The sequence below is a fragment of the Trichoderma ghanense genome, assembly GCF_004382785.1.
Source record: "Trichoderma ghanense strain CCMA-1212 chromosome Unknown scaffold_1, whole genome shotgun sequence".
Taxonomy (NCBI): Eukaryota; Fungi; Ascomycota; class Sordariomycetes; order Hypocreales; family Hypocreaceae; genus Trichoderma; species Trichoderma ghanense.
In genome coordinates, this window is record NW_027395664.1 from 2108979 (window position 1) to 2125836 (window position 16858).

A 16858-nucleotide genomic window follows, 5' to 3' on the forward strand; every position below is an offset into this window, starting at 1 on the left:
TCTGATCGTGTTAACTCAGGGCAGCGTATCAAACTGGAATAGAACGCTCTTGTTACAGGGCTGGACCACTTGGTCGTGGCTTGGGATTCCGCTTGGGTGGACTCTCTGCATGTCCTAGGCTTCCAACAGTGACTGTAGCTGGAGAGCTTTTTGCCAACTAGAGGCTGAATCGATGCGAGTCATCTCCCTTTAAGCATATCGAGAGAGATCAAGAATCAGTGTTCTAGTCGAGTTCATCAGGGGCTATGAGCAGTGAAGTTGGAACGGAACGGGGGGATGGTACAAAGAAGTATTTAGCGCCAGTAAGATATGCCCAACAAGGCAACTGCAGCTAAATGAGGAACAGCAGTATTTGACAGGCATGCTCGGGCACCCAAAAAGTTCTAGACTTTCATTTTCCGAGCTTTGCTGTCTGATGTCATGGCTCGATGATTCCGTTCCAGTTGAACCAGTCTTGATAGCAGTATAAAAGCTTTCATGAGCATTGATGTCTTATGTCACCGTTCAAGCCGTCGTCCCAAGCCATTCCAGTCAGTGTCAAGAATTCAACAATATGCAGGATGGCGTCGAAAAAAAATGAGATGTCGTTCCTCGCATCCTGATTAATATTTGTAGTTGATCCGTCAGTGGCGCGTCACGACTGCCGATTCCGTTATTCCGGTCCCATAGCCGGGGCCCACCTTTCCGGGCACCGTAAGTGCCCCCGAATCTGCCTGCCGGACAAGACTCGTTCCAGTCAAAATAGGTCCTTTGAAGCCTAGAAAACAGGTGTAACTGGTCATGTAAAGCATTTCTTATATACACCGCGGCTTGGTTCGTCAATTTTCTGTTGTTTCCAGCGCGGAAATCGTTGAGGCATGTTGTTTCCAAATCGCGGCTCTTTCTCTGTGGCAACATTGAGCAGAATTATCTTGTTTCACTCACCTTCTCCGACTAGCTGCTTCCTGTCTAGCCAGGTGGAGCTGGAAATAACATCGCAGGCTAAGCCTTTTATTTCCCCCCTGCGGCCCCACAACTATTGCCTTATCGCCACTTATCACAGGACGCAAGCGGCAAGGCTGACGATAAGACCCTCAAGTGGAGCCGTCACCTGGTTTATGGTTGTTTCTTTCGGGCAGCTGCGTCGCCTCTTCTTTCTCGGCTTCATCCGTGCTGGCCAATCGCGGCACTTGCAGGGCGACCCTAAAAAATCTGTTTGACGGCAGGCGGCGGTGGGGCGCCCAGCTGCTGTGCGTTTTGGCAGCTGCACCTCGTGGCTTGTTCAGCTCCTGCCCTGGGCGACTCACGATGACGTCCGGCTTCGGCTTCGAGAATACCGGGCGAATGGACCGAGGTTAGAAGCGCAGCACTATCAACATTCCTGTGGCATCATATCGAAGGTTCTGCAGCATGTTTTGGCCTGGATATATATATCCGGGGCACGCCACGCCTGGATGACGATGGCATGATTCGAGCCACACTCACTCTTGGTACTCCCACACACTCTGGGATCCAGCATCCACTTACAGCAGTACCATCGTTGCAATTGTCGAGCCATCTCTGCATACCTTAACCACTGCATAACCATTTCCAAATCCGCCATGGCGGCATCATCATCATCATCATCAGACTCGGCCGCGACCCTAGAGGGCCCGGCCACGGACGTGGACAAGGAACAGGGCTCCCATTACCAACCCAGCCGTCGACCCTCCAAGTCGGCTCCTGGAAGACGGGGGTCGACTGCCAGCAGAGCCAGCGGAACCCGCAGCCCCCAGAAGGAGACGTACGATCCGAACCTCGACGTAAACCTGCCGTATCGTACGCTTACCAGCGATGCCAACTTTGACGAGTTCCGCGTGGAATCGCGCACGGGCGCCATCCCGGGCCCGGTTGAGCCCCCGGCCGTTGCTGGCGCGGCAGGCGAGAAGCGCTACCAGCTGGTGACCTTCACCCCCAACGATCCGGAGAACCCCAAGAACTGGTCCAAGGCATACAAGTGGTACTGCACCATGGTTGTTGCCCTGACGTGCTTCGTGGTGGCCTTTTGCTCAGCCGTCATCACTGCGGATCTTGTTGGGCCTGCTGAGACTTTCCACGTCAGCAGAGAGGTCTCCTTTCTGACCATCACAGTCTTTGTCGTTGGCTTTGGTGTCGGCCCCATGGCCTTTGCGCCTCTGTCCGAGGTGTTTGGACGACGCATTATCTAGTAAGTATCGGAACGCCATTTGAAAGCAGTTGTTGTATGCTAACTCACCGGGCAGTGGATCAACACTTCTGCTTGCCGTCGTCTTCATCATCCCCTGCGCTGTTGCACAGAACATCGGAACCCTGATCGTCTGCCGAGCCATTGACGGCATCGCTTTCTCGGCCCCCATGACCCTGGTCGGCGGCACGCTTGCGGATCTGTGGAGGAACGAGGAGCGCGGTGTTCCCATGGCTGCTTTCTCCGCCGCTCCTTTCATTGGACCAGCCAGTAAGTGAACCTGCAAACATCTCTTACAGAGTTGAGCTCAACTGACCAATCGCAAAACAGTCGGCCCTCTTGTTGGTGGCTACCTTGCCGATGGTGCTGGCTGGCGCTGGCTGTACTGGATTCAGCTTATCCTTGCTGGCGTTGTCTGGTTTCTCATCACCTTCACCGTCCCCGAAACCTACGCCCCTACGATTCTCTCCCGCCGCGCCAAGAAGCTCCGCAAGGAGACGGGCGACGAGAGTTACGTGACTGAGCAAGACATTGATGAGAGATCCATGGGCGAGCGGCTCACGGTTTTCATGATCCGACCCTTCCAGCTGCTGTTCCGGGAACTCATCGTGCTTCTCATCTCGCTGTACATGAGCGTTCTCTACGGTCTGCTCTACATGTTCTTCGTTGCCTACCCTATCGTTTTCCAGGAGGGCAAGGGCTGGAATGCCGGCAGCACTGGTCTGATGTTCATCCCCCTGGCCGTTGGCGTTCTCTGCTCCGCTGCCTGCTCTCCGTTCGTCAACAAGCACTACCTTAAGATGGTTCACAAGTACAACGGCAAGCCACCTGCGGAGGTTCGCTTGATTCCCATGATGGTCTCTTGCTGGTGCATCCCCATCGGACTGTTCATCTTCGCCTGGACTTCGTACCCGAGACTGATCTGGGTCGGACCGGCCCTGGGCGGCTTCCCCGTCGGGTTCGGCTTCATCTTCCTTTACAACTCCGCAAACAACTATCTCGTCGACTCCTACCAGCACCAAGCCGCCTCCGCTCTTGCGGCCAAGACATGCATCCGAAGTTTCTGGGGCGCCGGTGTCGTCTTGTTCACCGAGCAGATGTACGCACGTTTGGGATACCAGTGGGCTTCTTCGCTTTTGGCCTTCATTAGTCTGGCTTGCTGCGCGATTCCGTACTGCTTCTGGATCTGGGGCGCAAAGATCCGCGCTCGCAGCAAGTATGCGTACGGCGGTGACGATGAGGTGGTAACGACCCAGAACCCGAATGACCTCGAAAAGGCCCAGAGGGTCCCCACTCATGGTGCTGCTCCTCGAGACGATACCGACGATGATATCGACCTGAGGAGGGCGCGGAGCTACGTCAGCAACCCATAAACTAGGAAGCAGACGAACTAGGAAGGCGAGGAGCCAACAGACAACTAGACTGCACGAACCGAAACAACCGACCAAATGATTGATTATACACGAAGGGGGAACATCTTATAGACTGATATCCTCGACGATTGACAGTGGGAGCATTGATTTAGCATTGGGCGGCGTTTAAAATGGACTGGATATACCTGGGCGAGTACAAGGGTGGCATGGGGTATAGACAACATATAATACATAATGATGAATCTTCTTAACTGCAAATCTGATTCCTTGTTCCCGAGAGGGTGCCTTTGCTAACCGTGAACATCCAACGCTCGACTGCCTGGGTATTGATCGCTCCGTGTACTTCCCTGCATACAGTAGATGCAAGTTGATACCGAGATCGAGATTGATAAGACTGTACAAGGTCAAGCTCCGTCGATCAATTAGATTTCGCCGATCGGCCCCCGTCGCCGAGTTGGAGCCACTTTCTCAGATGCAAGACAGTGCTCCCGATATCTTCAAGACCCACCATGGGAACGGATGATGCCGATGATTTCCGCCTCATGATATGCGAGTACAAACAAACAACTTTACAACGATGGGTATACGGAAAAGAAAAGAAACAGGTAGTCTATCAAAACCCCCTCATAAGTCGTCATCAGGGCGAACTGGAGCATAAGTTGCCACAACTGGCTGAGCCTTTGCAACTACGGTGGTAGAAGCTTCTGCTGGTACCAGCATGGATGATGCCCTGCGGTTGCGGCGGAAGAAGTAGCTATTCATGATGTTATCAGCTGAGATGTCATAAGAGGCCCGGAACGGAGCGTAGTGCCAAGAACTTACATGAATGCTCCTATGGCTGCGAGGAGAACAGGGACGCCGAGGCCGACGCTGACACCGACGATGACGGCGTTGCTAACACGGTGCGAGCCGGACTTTTCTTCAGCCGAAGCGCCATCCGCTGGTGAAGAAGATCCCGAAGGTGATGATGTGCTTGTCTGCGGGGGCGGAGGAGGAGTGTAAGTCTTGGGCTTCCCCGACGAACTCGTCAATGTCACGGCATCGTCCTTGAAGGCTACCGTGTTGAAAACAGAGGCAGCGGTCGCCGTGGACCAAACAACGGGTATGCCGGAAGTGATTGTCGAGGTGAGCGTCTTTGTGACAATGTTTCTCGTTACGGTCTGGAGGGAGGCCGGACAGTTGACGAGGCCTGGGGATGCGCAGATTGTGGCGACTTGGGTTTCGGAGGTGACTTTGCTTGTGACGGAGGGGGTTTCTGCACGTTTTTGCTTGGGGGCGGATGGCGGTTGGGAGGTGGTTGTTGCTGTTGCTGCTGCTGTTGTTGTTGTGGCTGTGATGGTTGCGGTCGAGGACGTGCTCGTGAGGGCGCAGACTTGTGCGAGAGTGGTGTAAAAGATGGGGATCTCGGTCTGGGGAGTAGGCCCCCATGTGTTGCCGAGGAGCTCGACGGTCGCCCCCGCTGCGGCGCCGATGCCAAAGGTGAAGGCCTGAGCCATGCTCAACAGACAGTTGTCTTTGGCATCGTCATCGTCGTCGTCATCTCTCTCTGTGAGGAGGTCGACTTCGGCGAGGGTGATGTTGGTGACGAACTCGGCAATGTTGGCGTACACGCGGGCTTCCACCCCGGCGCCGACCTTGAGGGCCTTGAGACCTACTGCGTCGACGGAGATGCCGTCGATGAAGGTCTCGAAGGCGATGCCGATGCGGGCCTCAACGCGGAGGACGGCTTTGAGGAGGACGTTGCCGTAGCGGATTTTTACGGGGAGGAATGCGAGCCTGCCGCCGTCACTGCAGTTGTGTTTGTTAGAGAGAGTGTGTGATTTTGTAATGTATGTAGGAGGCTTACAAGTCAATCTTGGAGGCTTCTTTGCCAAAGAGGGTGATGTGGGTGAGGACGTTGTCGAAGTGGACGTGGAAGCCGCTGCTAATGTCGAGTTTGCTGTCGACGCTGAAGATGAGGTCAATGGAGAAGACGGCGCCGAGGAGGAGGTCGTCTCCAAGGGCTATGCCGACAATTGTCTCGCTTTGGTAGAGGTTGAAGGTGTAAGTGATGCCCGCCGAGAGGACCGTGTCCAGTTCCATGTAAATCTCCAGGGCCGTCAAGTTCACGCCGACGTTGTACTCTGGGAACAAGAGGTTGAGATTCATGTCGAGGTCGGGGGGGTCGATGTCCTTGACGTCGTCGATGAGCTTGTCGAAATCAAGGTTCTTGATGTCGGTGCCGACTTCGCCGAGGATGGTGTGCGTGAGGTTCTGGGCGTAGTCTGTGAGGTTGTGCCACGTGGTTTCGAAGTTGTCCTTTGCTTTGTCGATGGCGGAGGTGATGTTGAAGGAGCCGTTGGCCGTGAGCTTTGCGCTGGCGTGGCCTTTGATGTAGCATTTTGTGCAGATGATGGAGATGCTTGCTGATATGCCGTCGCCTGAGGCGTCTTCAAAGGGGCTTTTACGCATTGTTAGCAACGTGAGGTTCCTGGAAAAGCTTTGAGGGAAATGGTTTCATCTTACTACTTGAAGATTGTGGTGCCGTCGAGGCCTAGGGAAAATGATGTCGAGTTGTCGAATAAGACGTCGGTGCCGGCTCTCTTGACCCTGTTGGCAAGACGTCTTCGGACCTCGAATACCGTCTCGTCGGAGGACTTTCCGGGAAGATTCCTCACGATGAGATCTGAAGACGCGACATATGGTGGCAATACAAACAGCCAGCTGAGCAAGAAAAGCAGTTGTTTCCAAGCCATTGTGTGCTGCGATTTGAGTCGATTGACTTGTACTCTATTAGAAGTCATCTAAGAAGACTCGAGCTGGCAACTAATTCAAACTTCAACCACACGCGGCGCCATCTCCGATACTTAAACAAGAGCTGACATGTGCCCGATCCTGGATCTGTCACAAATCGAAACAAGCCTCCATCGACAAACCCCCCATCGTGCTGCGCCAAGAGCGCTTTCATGGGTCTTGCGGCTCTTTGAGATGGGGCCTCGGTTAGAGAAGCTCTGCATCATGTATGTAGGCTGTTCCAGTTGTGGAGGGTAAAGGTCACAAATATAGAAATTCGCAGGCAGCGCGGAGCTGGCACGCACAAGGGTATAAGTGAGTTGGTGAGAAAGTAGACAGATGGAGAGCCAGAGCGAGTGGGAGAAGAGCAAGAGGGAAAAAAAGAAGGCGAGGGCTGGAACCAACGCCCCGTTGCAGCTGGCAGGGGTCTTCCATGCTGTTGGGTGGTGAGCTGTTTCAACGGCCTGCTGCGGAGTTGCTTCCGGGGCGTGTTTGCGCAGATGTGCTCGCCTCTTTTTGTTACTTGCGATCCTTCGTGCGGAGGCTGCAGGAGATGAAACCGCCTGTGGCTCTTCTTCTTCACTTTACCCTCTTCAATGGGCCTCGTTTACATGTATTGCTGCGACCAGCCGCCGGCCGCCCTGCGGTCTCAGGATGAGTGCATTCCATTGCATGTGCGCTTTTTCTTGCATTCATTTTCGGTGCTGTTGCTGTTGTTGTCGTTGTGATTTTGGGCGAACGGAAATGCCGCGGAACTAGAGTCGCCGTCGGAAAAGGAATTGATAGACCAATTGGCCTGGTCTCGTTGAGCTTACTGATAGGCAGCTGGTGCGAATTGAGGAGGATACACGTACGGATGTGATGGTGTTGTGGCTGTGCATGTAAGTAAGTGGTGTTGGCTTCTATTTTGCTAGGCATGTCGCATGTGCCTCGCATGCATGTGGCCTGGACTTGTAAATAAGGCGCACTCTGACAAGGTCCAGCCTATAAAGCAGTTTTTTACTGCTGCTGCTTGCTGCTCGACTGCTCCACAAAGGATCGGGCTAAGCGGCTCATGAACGTGCATCTTTTGCGTATAAGAAAAAATAGGTTTCATCGGTCTGTGTCTGTGAGTCGTCCGCGGGAGGAGATGGCCGTGCCTTCGAGCTGGGGTGGCTAGTCTTTGCGCGCTGAAGCTGGCAGCCTTGACAGGGCATCTTTTATTGCATCAAGTAGAGTGGGTTGTTGTGGTTGCGGAGAGGAAATGGACGTGTGTAGAGATGGAGGCACGGGTCAGACTGGGGTTGCAGTGAGATGGGTTTTCCGTTGAGGTCTGGAGGTGATGGCTAGGATATCCGTTTGAGCCGCATGGCCTTGACAACTTCCTTTGTCCTGGTGCATAAGATGGACTATCCAAAGTGTTTTTTTTTTTTTTTTTTTTTTTTTTTTTTTTTTTTTTTTTTTTTTTTTTTTTTTTTTTAACTGCCAGTTCATTTGGTCGGCCTTTTCATCAGCTGAGTTGTCGGTAGCCTCCCCAGCCATACACACGACAACCACAAGTCGTCAGACCTGTCAAAAATAGCAGAGCACTATATGCCATATAGCATCTGCTTGAGCGGCAACGTCTCAACAGACTCAACGGAAAGTATAGCAGCAAGTCGGGTACTAGTTGCACCGTCCCATAATAAGAGGCGGGCTCGGATGCATCAACAATAAGCACTACCTATGATGAAAGAATCCTACGGCGCAGTTGCTGCAACTAGTTGAAGTCCCGCGGAAACATATAGGCTTGTGCCACCTCTCCTGACTCAATGCTTTCTCCCATATTGAGGCCGATACTTCCAACTCACAAGCTGACACATGACAGCAAAGATACTAACAATAGCCATGTGGCTTGCAGAAACAACAGGATAGATTCGCCTTGCTTCCAGACTATGCTCAACACTATGCTCCTACCTGGAAACCCTCTACAGCTTGAACACACCACCCCAGCTCTCCAGGGTCATGTCCAGGACGGACCGAATGTCGCTCGCTCCGGCATTGACCTTCTTGGTAGAAGTCTGCTCTCCCCATTTCGTCTCCCAGACAAGCAGCTTCTCATGAAAGGCAGTCTGGTTGTAGCTCGCGGGCTCAGTCGTGGCGAGGTAGTCGACAAACTGCTGCCATCGCTCGGCGTAGTACGTGCCAACCAGGCCAGCCCACTGCTTCGACGCATAGTCCTCGATCTGGCCCTGAGGTCCCCACAGCGTGAGCTGGTTGCGGGCGTTGAACTCGAAGAAGTTGGCCGTGGAGGGACTGCTTGCGCGGGCTTTATCGATCCAGGGGGCCAGTTGGAAGTTTTGGTTGGTGGCGAGGACGGCGTCGAGGGTCTTGAGCAGGGCCACGAGCTTGGCGCCGCGAGAGCGGATCACGGTGGCGCTTGATGACTTGTTGTATGCATCGACGAGGTCCTTGTAGAAGTCCTCGAAGCTGTTGACGAGGACCTGGCGGGTCCAGTCGACGAGGTCATACTGGTAAGAGGGGTTGTTGAACAGCGCGAGGTCTTGGAGACCGGCCTGGAACAACTCGCTCCAAGCGTCGACCATGACCGCTGGATCGTACATGATCGTAGTGCCGTGGTGGCCAGTACGACCGAGCAGGCCGCTGATGCTGGGCGTCAGCTCCAAGATGGACTTTTGCACCGCGTTGACCGTCAGGTTGGTGTTGTTGAAGACGGTGGGCCGCAGAGTCTCCCATGCCTCGTACAAGCTCTTGACATTCTTGGTTCCGTATCTGGCCGACACCCAGTCGTGGAAATACGTCTCGGTGTCGATGGGCTTGGAGCTCCAGGCTTGATCCAGCAGCAAGTCGTACATGATCTCGTTGCCCTCCATGCCTTCCATGGTCAAGCCGAAGCCAACGATGGAGTCGGAGTTGCGCACAGAATCTATCGAGTTGATGGTGACGTTCTCGATCTGGCCGTACAGGCCCATGTTGCCGCCATAGTTGTGCAGCTCACACCAGATCCAAGGCTTTCCGTAGAAGGAGTCTGTCCGCTGCCATTGGGGAGCAGACTCGGCGAACAGATCGAGCAGAAGCATATCCGAGCTCTCGGGGATGCCGCCCAAGAAAGCCTCAATGCGGTCGTTTGTCCAGAAGCTGCTGTCACTGGAGAAGAGCCAGGCCTGCATAACCCACACGGCCTCGGGGTCAGCTGCCTTGAGGGCCGCCCAGGTGTTGTGGCTGACGTTGCGCAGGTAATCCAGGTCCCCAGACAGCGGCCTGTTCTCGTTGAACTGATCCAGAGTCCAGAAGTTGGTGACGTTACCGTACAGCTCCTGCTGCTTGTTGATGAAGAGCTTCTGCAGCTGAGCGAAGCGAGGGTCAAACGGGTTGATGTACGTGTCAGCGCTCAGCGCGGTGCCAAAGTTGGACCAGATGGGGCTCGTCGACAGCGAAATGTCCGGGAACACGCGGGAGATGTTGCGCGGGACGAAGCCTGGGAATGCCGGCAGGATGGGCGTGATGCCGAGCTCTTGCATGCGCTTGAGGATCTTGAGCTGGAGGCTAAACTGCTCGTCGACCCAGGATCGAGGCATGGATCCGCCCCATGAGCCTTGGATGTTGCCAAAGTGGTTCCATGCCAGGAACGCGGGTCCGCTGATGAAGGAGTCAATCTCTTCGTCGTCGAGGCCAACTTCGTGGAAGACGTCGATGAAGATCTTCTCGACCCCGATCCAGGCGAGGGCCAGGTTGACGCCGCGGAGTGCCATCCAGTCCAGCTGCGTCTCCCAGTCCTCCCATGACCAGAAGGCACTCGTGTAAGAGGTTGTCACTATGACAAGATTTCTATCAGCATCCATGATAAGTCACGGCCACTCCTTGTACAACTGAGCTTACCAGTGTTCCAGTAGTAGCGGTATGACACGACACTGGAGCCCTTGATGGGAGTCTTGAGCGTGGGGAGATTCTTCGGGGCCCGGTCAAGCTGGCTTCCCGTAAACCACCAGATGTCGACATTTGCCTCGCTGGACAAGTACTTGTGGAGGCTTTCAAGAGACTCATCAGCATTACGCTCTAGCCTGGCGTCGAAAGAGGAGGGCCGGACTCACCCTGTTAGCAGGGCACTGGTCGTCGTGCCCTCAATCCGAACCTTTCCGCTCTTCGTCGACGAAACCGTGTAGCTGTCATTGAGCAGGGCAGAGCCGTGCGATCTCTCAAGCACAAACTCAAACGAATCCACATGCTGCGGGAGACGGCGCTTGACGAGAGACTCGGCGCCTTCCGTTGGCGACTGGTAGCTGGATGCAGCAACACCAAAGGCCGTGAGCAGCCAGACGCAGGACTTGAGGACACGCATCACGAATGAACGGGCCGCCGCTGGTCTCTATTACCGGAACCAATTGCTCCTCCTAGAGAGGGGAGAGAAGTCCCAACCTCTGCAGATGCGCGGCCCGGACGCCTTGATAAGGTCTAGGTGTGGGCTCTTGACCGAGCCTTGTTGAGCGCGTATCGGACAAGCAGAGCGCCAGGACGGATGTCATCGCCGCAGGAGCTAGCCTGGATGTGTGGGGGTTCGCAGGGCTATTTTGCAAGATAAGGCGTTTAAACGACAACCATGTGGGATGGTGAAGACGTCGAATGGACAAGGGTCGAGGAAAGCCGGCAAGGGTTGCTGGGGAGACGAATTCGGCACTTGGCCGTGGGATTGGGTATTATCGTCCATTGGGTAGGTGTTGATGGTTACACAACTGGAGAATTGGAACAGAACATGGTTGGGACCGAAGAAATTGTTTCATTCCTTTTATAAATGAGCTTGGTTTGATGAGATGGAGTTATCAAGTAAGTGATGACTTGACGAGAGCATTCAAAGTTTGACAGCCGTTTGCTGCTTACACCTGACATCCGTTATAATCTGGCGTTCGGGTTCCGGAGCCGGGAGACAATTGACAGCATCGACATTTGGATCTATAAGTCAACTCACTTACATTTCGTGTAAGCACTTTCACAAGAAAGGCATTAAGAGATCAATCTAAGACACGACATTTCGAGGCTCTTTTCCTGGCCACGTCCAATAAGATGAGAAATCTCCGCAACGTTCCCGGGTACCTGGCTTAGCTCCGGGCTGACAAGTGGCGTGAGCCTTTCATCTCTGTGCCTGATCTGCCGTAATTTGGCGTGGCTAGGATGAAAGGGGCTTGGGGATGACGGATAGAGATTGGATTTTATGATTTCTGATCAGCAATTTTGGCAGGTTTGACCGAGTGGTGGACCTGGGGATAGTGGTAAGAACTCGAGTTGCTGAGTCCCCGCGCTGGAACACAGATTCCGTGGATTGGGATATATGTCGTCCGATATGTACGGAGTAAGCCGTGCATATTATGGCTTGTTGGAGCTTCATCAATAGATATTCGTAATTGGTCGAAGATGAAGATGGGGATATTCAAGGAATCCATGTAAGACATCTACATGTATGCAAATGATGTGGATATAAGCCAGAAGCGGTGGGAGGAGAAGCCTGTGGTTTTCAAGCGACAAGTCCAGGCCCAGATGATCGACTTGCTACTGGAGATGGAGAGAGATCCATATATGCATGGGGCTACTTTCTCGGCTCTCACAAGGTAGACGAAGCCAATGTTAGACAGCTGATGTGAGAGCAATGTTGTATGGACGGACGGTCGTAGTACAGATCATATCATGGTAATGTCACAGCGTACTATCAACAATGCAAAGTCCACGAGTTCGATCCTATATTCAAGGGCTAGATGCCTGCCTACATAAGCCCCTAACGGGCTTCTGCGATCCTCCTCGCCTAGTCGGACAGATAACCGCTCTCCTCACTCACTTGTAACAAAGTCCGCCACCACGTTGCCCCAATGTTGTGCCATCGTTCCCTGAACCGCTTGCTGCTGCCCAGGCTCCCCAGACTGCCCACCGATCGTTGGTCGTGATCAGTTTCTCACGTCGTCAGGAAGACAGGGCAACGCTTGTCGAGATTTCAGTTGAATTCAAGCTCCGGGCCAGCAGGACTGAAACTCGCCGCAGGTCTGCACTGCGTAAGTGCAATGCGATGCGGATAGATCTAGCGTAAATGATCGCCAACGGAAAGCAATCAAACCTGGGGGCAGCCAAGCGAAGCTCTATAGAAGATAGGATGAAGTTGATCAAGCTGAAATAATACTGCATCCATTAGGCGGGCTGCTCTACCTCACATACAGCATAGTATGTTTCCATTATCACTTACACAGACTCAGATACCAACTTATGCTGTATCGTCACATGTGCATACATATCTATATGCACATGTACATACAAAGCGTTTGGGGGGTGCATGATTGAACGGCTCGCGTATATGTACGTGTTAAGCGAGTGTGACTCTGGTGACGCCCAGCGGCCAACGACATGATTCTCAAGGCCAGCTTCTACGGTTAGCCACGTCATCCGGATGATTCACCTTGATGGTTACATGTACGGGAATGCGGCGGCAGCATGTAGGAAGAAAATGATGATGATAATGGCGGTAGTGAAGACGATGGTGATGATGGACGTCAGAATACGAATGCGAATGTTGAAGATGAAGGCTAATAATGAAGGACTCGGAGGAATTGGGAAAAGTTCACCTAGATATCAAGTGCTCCAACACAGACTAACGTTGCTCGGATGAGATATGATAGACATGCGAGTTCAAGCTGAACCCTTGTTCAAGCGTCAGTGAATACCTAAGGTTGAGACACGGCCGTTGGGGAGATCACATCCGCTCTACGGATCATCTCACTAATACAAGGCAGACCAAAGTCCCTAGACGTCTCCGAACAAGGCCGCTGGACGCAAGTTTATGCCTCCGTAATGTAGCATCTCTGACAGCTTGGAACATAAAGACGGCAACTTATGAATGAGAATCGAGTGAGTGAAGCATTCTGATCTTCACAATTGATCTCGAGTCATGTAGTAGAATAGGAAGCCGCTACAGTTGGAAGTAAAACATACGCTTCTTACAATGAAGCAGAAGCATGTCAAATTATTCAAGTACTCAAGTGTTGTTGTATAATTGTTGAGTTGACGTAAACGCTTCCTATTTCTGAGAAATCTGCCAACACTTGCTTGCCGCTGATGATGAGAAGTATCTGGATCAGGCTTATCAGAGGCCTTGTTGAACACTCAGCCCAAACGTCGATCTTGAAGCCAAGAGCTTACACTCAGATCTGCCAAGATGATACAGGGGGCTCATTGAGTAATCTGAGTCCGAAGACTTCAGCAGATCTTAGTTACAAGCTTATGGTATGAGTAATTGTTGATATTTTACAAAGTTGTACATTTCACGTCATCTACCTGGTATCGTCATTGCTCATTTCCAACCTATATTTACAATCCGCTCCAAAGTTCGGAACCCATCGTGAGCGTACCCCTTGGTAACGTCGACTTTGTACTGCTTCCCATCCACCTTGATGATCCCGTATCCCACGTCAGTCCATGCCGCTCTTACGCCGTTGAAAAAGTTCATGAATGCACGGCCAATCCTCCGGAAGGGCATGGTGAGGAGGTGCTCCGTGTCAAACTTCCACAGGGCCTTCTGCCGCGCCTCTTCTTCCATCTGTTTCTCCAATCGTCTCAGCTCTGGCACGTATTCGCTCGGAAGCGAGAAGCGGGTCTTGAGCGTGACATTGTCGAGCTGCGTGGTGATGACCTTGGGCTGAAGCAAGGGGAACATTCTCTTGACTCTCACTTCGAGCTGGGGCAGGTTGGCGGCAATCCCCGGTCGTGCGGCTGCTTGACCTGCTGCTTGACCTGCTGCTTGACCTGCTGCTTGACCTGCTGTTTGGGCGGGTGGCAGCACTCGGATACTGCTGACAATGTTGGGAGTCTTCGAGATGAGATAGAAGCCCATGGCCCCGAGCAGGGCGTAGGAGGCTGCAAATGTATATCCAACCCACACCGGGATGCCTTCTGGTTGTTGGACAGCCGTTGGGCCCGTCAACACCGTCCAGCCTATTATGGATAGACCACTCGACCAGCATCCGAAATAGAACCAGAAATGCGAAGGTGCTTCATATAAGAGTGTTGGTGTAGGCTTAGATGCCAGGCTCTTGACAAAGGCATACCGAGTAGGAGCCAATGAAGCCGCCTGTGAGGGGGGAGGATTCGTTTGGCCCGCTGATGATTTCGGCTTGATGTCTTTCGGGACTTTGGGTTGGGCTTTTGGTGTTGTAGAAGCCCGCAGTCGGAGAGATGATGTGAAGGGTCGGGATTGAGCGGTGGGGAGCTCAGGCAGAAAAGTTCGGGGGGTGAAGGCCGCTCGAGGGCACGAGGCGAGGCGAAAGCCTCTCGCGAAGCTTGCCATGGTTGAACAGCAGCAATGAGCGCAGCTCAGCTGGAGGCGAGGAATGACAGAGGGTCGAGTGTCGGAGGATCAATCGGGATCTCGTGTCATGAATGAGCTGCCATCACTTGCAATGCAACAGTCGTTGTGGTGAAGCTATCGCGAGCATCAATCGATACTGGCAGCTTTTGGTAGAAAATGTTGAATTGGATCAGCCGATCCGATAGCTGCCGAACTCTTATCTGTCATTCTGCGCTAAGATAAGGAGTTAGCGTTGTACCTCGCCCGAGGCAGATGCTGTATGAGTCCTGAAGTCTCTATGAAACAGCGCATGCTCCACCAGCTCGATTGGCGAATCTTGGAGATGAAGTCGGCATCTACAGTACACCTACAATATAAGTAGCTTTCACATGGATTACAGATAGATGATCACAGAGGATCATTGCCCCGTTTAAATGTTGGATGGTAAAAGTTGGTGAATGCGAAGCCTCTGCCCTGGTTGCAACTGCTTGGCCCTGTGAAATCTTGCATATAAATCTCCCCAAACAGGTACAAAAGTGATACGCGGGATTGCGTACATTTTCACCCCACCAAAAAAAGTTACGTGGTCTGTGCGCGCCTCGCCAAGGGCCGACATTCCCAACAGCAGAGCAAAGAAAGCTCTCATCCTGCCAGCATCTGAGCCTCGTTTGCCCGCGCATCACCACTCAGATCCCGCCTCTGCATCAATTGAGCTCCAATGGCTTCGTTTGCGGCGGTGTGCCGCATCTCGGCCCGCCTTGGAAGCGGAAGAGCTGCTCGCGGTATGTCTCCCATGTGCTGCAGCGCGCAAACCCGCACCAAGCCAGAGATACGACACAGAGAGAGCGAGGGATGGAGAGAGCCAGAGAGGAAGAAAGCGAGAGAGAGAGAGAGATGATGATGATGATGAAGAAGAAGAAAACAGCTAACCTGATGCGACGACGTTCACAGGCTTCACCACGTCCTCGCGATGCCTCGCAGCCCAAAACTTCGTCATGCCCGCCCTCTCCCCCACAATGACGGAGGGAAACATCGCCAACTGGAAGGTCAAAGAGGGCGACTCTTTCAGCGCCGGCGACGTCCTGCTCGAGATCGAAACCGACAAGGCCACCATGGACGTTGAGGCCCAGGAAGACGGCATCATGATGAAGATTTTCGCCCAGGATGGCAGCAAGGGCGTCCAGGTTGGCACCCGAATTGCCGTCTTGGCCGAAGCCGGAGATGATATCAGCTCCCTGGAGCTTCCCCCGGACGAGCAGCCCAAGCAAGCAGCCCAGAGCACTTCAGAACCCGCCGCTCCGGCTCCGCGAGAAGAGCCAAAGGCTGCTTCAAAGCCTGCTGTCAAATCAGGAGCCGCTGCTGGCGGAACCTACGACCACAGCTACCCGCTGCTTCCCTCAGTTGGCCTTCTCGTACACGAGTATGGCATCAGCAAGGAGGACCTGAGCAAGATCAAGGGTACCGGACCTAACGGACGACTGCTCAAGGGTGATGTGCTGGCCTTTGTTGGCGCTATCAACGCTGAACGGCCAGCCGCGGTGTCTTCTCGTCTTAGCAAGCTGGCTCACCTGGACCTGAGCAATATCAAGGTGGCTGAGAAGAAGGCTGCCCCGGCCCCCAAGGCTCCCGAAGCCGCTTCCAAGGCCCCTGAAGCTGCGCCCGAGCCAGAAAAGGTCCTCGTCCAACTGCCCGTCTCGCTGGAACACGTCGTAGAGCTGCAACAACGGCTCCAGAACTCCGCCGACGTCTCTGTCCCAATAGCCAAGTTCGTCTCCAAGGCCACCGCATTTGCAAACAACCGTCTTCCCGCGATCCCTCGCGCTCCAACCACGAGCGAACTCTTTGACGAGGTTCTCGGTCTGAAGGAGGCCAAATCTACCAAGTTCTCTCACGGATCCTATGTTCCCACAGTAACCGATGACTTCGCCGCCCCCCGGCGAACATCTGCCCCAAAGACCGACATTATTGACCTCTTGGCCGGCCCTGCCAGAAAGTCCAGCTCGTCTCCAGCACGACGGCCCGCCCCTAGGATTGATGCCAGAGCTGCTCCTGGCGGAACCCACTTGTTCGGTCTACTGGTCCCCAAGGAAGAAAAGGCCAGGGCCGAGCTGTTTCTAGAGCGCTTCAAGGTCGCCCTGGAGGAGGTACCTGAGACGTTGATATGAATTTGAGACCCTTTATTGTCAGCAGAACTGTAATTATAATCATTCCCCCCCAAAACTAGACTTTTCAATC

General features: G+C 53.5%; 4 protein-coding genes across 4 annotated transcripts; 2 read left to right on the forward strand and 2 right to left on the reverse strand.

Moving 5' to 3' along the window:
• Positions 1–1287: 1287 nt before the first annotated feature.
• On the forward strand, positions 1288–3555 carry CCMA1212_002081 (uncharacterized protein; the record flags this gene model as incomplete). The annotated part of the gene is made up of 4 exons (XM_073699483.1): positions 1288–1292; positions 1496–2185; positions 2241–2452; positions 2513–3555. 4 exons carry the CDS (start codon positions 1288–1290, stop codon positions 3553–3555), a joined length of 1950 nt encoding a protein of 649 aa, XP_073562037.1.
• Positions 3556–4179: 624 nt separating this feature from the next.
• Positions 4180–6290, reverse strand: CCMA1212_002082 (uncharacterized protein; the record flags this gene model as incomplete). The annotated part of the gene is made up of 4 exons (XM_073699484.1): positions 4180–4309; positions 4378–5343; positions 5402–5995; positions 6061–6290. The coding sequence occupies 4 exons, from the start codon at positions 6288–6290 to the stop codon at positions 4180–4182; spliced, it is 1920 nt and encodes a 639-aa protein (XP_073562035.1).
• Positions 6291–13630: 7340 nt separating this feature from the next.
• Positions 13631–14623, reverse strand: CCMA1212_002084 (uncharacterized protein; the record flags this gene model as incomplete). The annotated part of the gene is made up of 1 exon (XM_073699485.1): positions 13631–14623. The coding sequence occupies one exon, from the start codon at positions 14621–14623 to the stop codon at positions 13631–13633; it is 993 nt and encodes a 330-aa protein (XP_073562033.1).
• Positions 14624–15336: 713 nt separating this feature from the next.
• Positions 15337–16788, forward strand: CCMA1212_002085 (Pyruvate dehydrogenase complex protein X component; the record flags this gene model as incomplete). The annotated part of the gene is made up of 2 exons (XM_073699486.1): positions 15337–15405; positions 15575–16788. Exons 1-2 carry the CDS (start codon positions 15342–15344, stop codon positions 16786–16788), a joined length of 1278 nt encoding a protein of 425 aa, XP_073562034.1. The 5' UTR covers positions 15337–15341.
• Positions 16789–16858: the final 70 nt, after the last annotated feature.